Below are 4866 nucleotides of genomic sequence, written 5' to 3'. Positions count from 1 at the left end.
GCTACCGCCCGAGGACAAGGAGCTGCTCAAGCGTATTAGCGTTGGCGAGGACGCAGCATCTTAGACTACAGGGTAGTGTAACGCCATCGATGCGACTCTGCGGCGCCGCCCTGTATGCCGTGCCGCGAGAGCGGAGCTACTGCTAGGGAGCTCGTCCCTGCAACTTGAAGTTGAATGCTTGATTTTCGTTAACGGTACTATTACAGACCCCAAGTCATCCGCCGCCACTCCTGCGTCTGAACTGATCCTTGTTGGACTAATAGTTCATACAAGAGGACGAAAGTGCTCTTGTGTTCTAGACGAGCTCTACGCTGTTCACGCCACGCAGAAGCGCGTGTGGCGGCCCGTGTCCAGCCTCTCTATCTCCCGCCGCGTCACAAGGCGTCGCCGTCGCGACCCGGTCAGTTCAGCGGCTGTGATGGGGGGGGCGCGTGGGGAAAGCTCCGGAACCCTTCCCTCGCCAACAACAGCACCTTCTCACCTAAGTTCCGTGTAGGAGCTTGAAAATTTTACCTTGGCTGCTCTGCGATACTTTCCGGGAGCGTTAACGGTGGTGGCTCTTTTCTCTGCTGATCTGGGACCACTTTTGCTGTTACTCCGTCTTCGTGCTTCCGGGTCCTCTTGGTCGTGGTGCCGCAACCGCTTACTTTTTCCTCAGAAAGAAGCTAACAGAAAAGCTCCCAGCGGTTTCGTAAAAGGTATGCGAACGCTCTGTTGCGTTTTGCGTGATTCTCTCTGCCCTTTTTCCGTTTTTGACCGAGCAGCTACTTTGTACTCGCGGCGATATTGTGGGCAGACTCCGTGACTTCGCGGTGACTCTGCGTTGCACAGTCCTTTTTGTTGCGGGGCAGAGATCTTCCCTTTTTGCCCTCTTTTCCATAATCGGAGGTCTCGCGGGTGATCAGCTGCCTTGCCGTGAGCGGGAGAGTTTTGTGTCGTACGGGATTCCTGGGCGTCTGCACGCGGTCCCTGTTGTATGCAGCAGTTACTGAAATGCTGGGGCCAGTCGTGTGGCGCTTCCCTAGCTTCTGGCGATGTGTACTAGCTGCGCTCAACTCAACGGAAGTCATCGTTCGCATGATCACCGGGACCTTTCTTTTTGGGGGGGAGTGGCGGAGGCGTTGTTGGTCTGCATGACTGCAGGTCTTGTCTGCAGGCTGGACGGAGCGTTTTATACGATTTTGCGGCTGTGTCCCTAGCGCAGCAGCGAGTAGGCTTCCCGCTGCCGAGGTTTTTTTGCGTATCTGCTCACCTGTGAACACACGCGTAAGACGGCAGCGTGGTCTACATGTAGGGCATTCTCTGATCTTATGTTTTTTTGTGCAGAGGTACAAGTTTCTCTTGCCACAATGGACGGTGTAATGACTGGACAGCCCGTGGAGGGAGGCGTGGAGAATGGGGCAGCTGGAATGGGAGGTCACCGTCCTACCGGACACATGGCTCCTCATGTCGAGATCAAGCTGTTTGTTGGCAGAGTACCTCAGTCCATGGAGGATACAGATCTGCGACCTGTGTTCGAGGAATTCGGTGAAGTTAAAGAGGCAATCATCATTCGTGACAAGGCTACCGGCAAACATAAAAACAGTGCATTCGTCAAGATGGGTATGTTTTCTCAATGGATTCAGCTTCAGGCATTGTTGTGATAGCGCCCAATCTGTGCCGTTACTTACGTTGTGACGTACGTCTCATGTGATTGGTCTGCCAAGTCAGGTGTCTTTCAGATTGGGTTTGTGATTTTTGCCTTCCGCGTCATCCGCTGCGATCTGCAGTTTCCTGTGGGAGGCACACAGATTCATTAGTTCCCGTCTTCTTTCATGATGTGTCACAGGGGGGTAGGCATTCGGCAATCGCTCCTTTTCGCACCGTGTAGAAATGCTCTCTGTATGGTTTCCGTCCTGGAGAGTTTCCTGAGATTGCGTGTATTTGGGTGTACGTCTTTTCTTTCCCAGGGTCAATCGCCGCTGCAGATGCAGCGATTCGTGGACTGAACAGCACTCGAATTCTCGAGCAGTCTATGGGTCCTATCACAGTGAAGTACGCGACAGGCGAAGCAGAGAAGCTGGGGTTTGCCACTTCTTCAACAGAACCAGGACAGGATCAGGCAAAGCTCTTCATCGGTTCAATTCCACGTACGATGACAGAGGACGAAGTTCGGATGTTCTTCTCCACCTATGGTACTGTTGAGGAAGTCTTCGTGATGAAGGATAACGTTCAGAACACAGGAAAAGGGTGTTGTTTTGTAAAATACGCTTACAAGGAGGAGGCCTTGCATGCAATTCGAAGCTTAAGCGGCAAACATACGTTTGACAAGTGCAGTCGTCCTGTCGAGGTCCGCTTCGCCGAATCAAAGGCTGCAAGACAGCAGCAGATGATGCACCCTGGTGAGACATGCGCTCTGACTGCCAGAGTCCAAAGTGCTGATCGATAGAAGTGCTGATAGACAAACGATGTCAGCCTAGAACGCACTTCACTCCAAGATTCTATGTGGTTGTCATGGGAGTAGTTGCGCTGTAGTGTCTGGATATGCTGTGTTTGTGCAGTAAGAATTTAAAGTCAAAATAATCTCCCTCGTGTAGATTTCATTCCTCATGACTAACTTTTATACCCCTCGCCGAGACACGCCCTTCTCATACACGGGGAATACTTGCCAGTCGGTTTGCTTCAGTATTATCCACCCGACGCATATGCCTATTTTCTTTTGATGGGATGAAGGACTTAAGTCCTTTCCCTTGTCTTTTCTTATGGTGACAAACTATTAGTCTCTCCCGTTTTTCTTCTTCTCTTTGTCGTTTTCTCCTTTTCACAGCCATGGGAGGCGGCGGTCCAGGGGGAGGCATGCGAGGAGGTCCAGGACGAATGGGGGGTGGGATGGGAGGAGGCATGGGGAATGTTGGCGCGGGTGGGAATATGGGAGTAGGAATGGGAGGAGGGAATATGGGAGGTGGTGGTGGAGGCATGGGAGGTGGTGGAGCACCTATGGGCGCAGCAGGAATGAATAACAATAGTAATCCTCGCGCTGCAGGACAGTGGAAAGAATATTTCACTCAGGAAGGGCGACCTTATTATCACAATGAATATACAAACGTAACGACATGGGAGCGCCCTCCTGAGTTCTATCAGCTCCCCCCTGCTCCTCCTCAGATGGCAGGCGCGGCTGCTGGTGGAATGGGGGGTGGTGCGAACCCCAATGTGCAAGGCGACGGAGCCTTCCAAGCAGGTAAGGAGCCTCAGATTGCAGGTTGCTTTCGTCCGCGTAGGGGCAGTTTGTGAGTAAGTGTCTTCAGGTGGCAGTATCATTAGATTTATGCATGCGTGCAAGGGGCGGTCGCGTGTTGAGAGTGCAGACAAGTAAAGACATGTGTAAACATGACGGGAGCGGACTAGTAGAGGCCTTCCTGAGGCCGGTAGGTAGGTCCCTGTTGTGGAATGGTTGTGTAGGATCTTTCTTTGGACTCTTTCGCGTTCATTCACGGAGGATGATACAGACATACATATGTTTAGACGAACCACTGGGGCGAGTGGCTGAGCACATATCAAGATATTATGATGCGTTTCACTTGTACAGCGTGATTTTTTTTCTGCCTTGTAATCTGTGTCTCCATCCTTTGATTCTGTCGACCTAATCTGTATCTTTCTTGATTCTTCCTATAGGTCCTCCAGGGGCGAATATCTTTGTGTTTCACGTGCCGAACGAGTGGTCGTACTATGACCTCATGCAAAACTTCGGCGGGTTTGGCAATGTCGTTTCGGCAAGAGTTGCGACGGATCGGACGACGGGCCGGAACCGTGGTTTCGCGTTCGTTTCGTATGACAGCGTCGAGGCAGCGGCATCGGCGGTAAACAACATGAATGGTTTCATGGCGGGAGGAAAGCGTCTCAAAGTTTCAGTGAAGAAAGGAGAAGAACAGTATGTCCAGCATCTTCTTCAACCGCAACCAAACCCGCAAGGACCTCGTAATGGAGGGGGTCCGGGGGGTATGCAGCAGCAGTGGGGTGGCGGCGGCAGTGGCGGTTATGGACAAGTCCCGGCGTACGGAGGTGCAGGCCAGCAGCGTTTCACTCCTTACTGAATTAGTTGCTGAACCGAACTCGACTCAAGTAAATAATAATAAAAAGTTAAGATTTTCTTGAACTCACGATCACCTGCCCAGAAGTGTGTAGTCTATCTGGACTCGCTTAGCTCGACGTGATTAACCGGCGAGACAGGCAAGACAAGGGAAAAGACTTATGGCGTACGAGGAAACGGAGTGTGACGGGCGGAGGGGGACGACGTCATTCTCTGTCGCTGGAACGTCCGAGGTGGCCTCTTCATGCGTGCCACGCGTCTTTATATAAGAGAGACAGGTGTACATCTCTCACAGCCCGCAACATTCTTTTATCTCGTCGCTGTTTCTCTCGAAAGCGAGAGGAACCATGTGGGAGAGAAAGAGTGAGAGACAAGATGAAGCTGGAAAACGAAAACAGAATAGATTCTGTTTTGCAAACCGACCTCTCATATCTTTAATTCTGGCAGGCCGTCCACGACTAGAAGGACAGGCCCGGACGGGGACTGACTGAGAAATAGGGGAAATAAGGCGGATCCGAGTGAAGAGGTAGGTTATCACTCGGGCTTTTTCGCTTCGAGGAGCCTTTCTTGAACTGGGTTCTGAGGAAAACAGTGCGTGATGTTAAGCTAAGTTTCTAGGAGTATGATGTAGCATCATCGGCGTTTGCCGGCGTTTGCTGTATCTACGGCCCGTTAGCATCCATAAGGCATAAACACGGGCGCATTCCTAGCCAGGACGTCATCACCATGTCTATTTGGTCCTAAGGGTGGCTTGTGGTAACCGGCGGTGTGGAGGGCATGAAAGAGGCGAGGCGAACAGC

General features: G+C 51.9%; 1 protein-coding gene across 1 annotated transcript; it reads left to right on the top strand.

Annotated features, from left to right (window-relative positions):
- The first annotated feature begins 446 nt into the window (after positions 1-446).
- Positions 447-4866, top strand: CSUI_001330 (rna recognition motif-containing protein). The gene is made up of 5 exons (XM_068061536.1): positions 447-698; positions 1327-1602; positions 1950-2381; positions 2807-3217; positions 3652-4866. The coding sequence occupies exons 2-5, from the start codon at positions 1350-1352 to the stop codon at positions 4068-4070; spliced, it is 1515 nt and encodes a 504-aa protein (XP_067926493.1). The 5' UTR covers positions 447-698; positions 1327-1349; the 3' UTR covers positions 4071-4866.

The sequence above is a fragment of the Cystoisospora suis genome, assembly GCF_002600585.1.
Source record: "Cystoisospora suis strain Wien I chromosome Unknown contig_522, whole genome shotgun sequence".
NCBI classification, from domain to species: domain Eukaryota; phylum Apicomplexa; class Conoidasida; order Eucoccidiorida; family Sarcocystidae; genus Cystoisospora; species Cystoisospora suis.
The sequence above is the reverse complement of the archived record's forward strand: the minus strand, read 5'-3'. Positions and strand labels throughout refer to the sequence as shown.

What these genes read in the sequence shown, in the direction of transcription:
- CSUI_001330 (XM_068061536.1), top strand. Translation starts at nt 1,350, where the DNA reads ATGGACGGTGTAATGACTGGACAGCCCGTGGAGGGAGGCGTGGAGAAT. An exon ending in GCAGCAGATGATGCACCCTG is followed by an intron (nt 2,382 to 2,806) that starts GTGAGACATGCG and finishes TCCTTTTCACAG; the next exon opens with CCATGGGAGGCGGCGGTCCA. An exon ending in CGACGGAGCCTTCCAAGCAG is followed by an intron (nt 3,218 to 3,651) that starts GTAAGGAGCCTC and finishes TTCTTCCTATAG; the next exon opens with GTCCTCCAGGGGCGAATATC.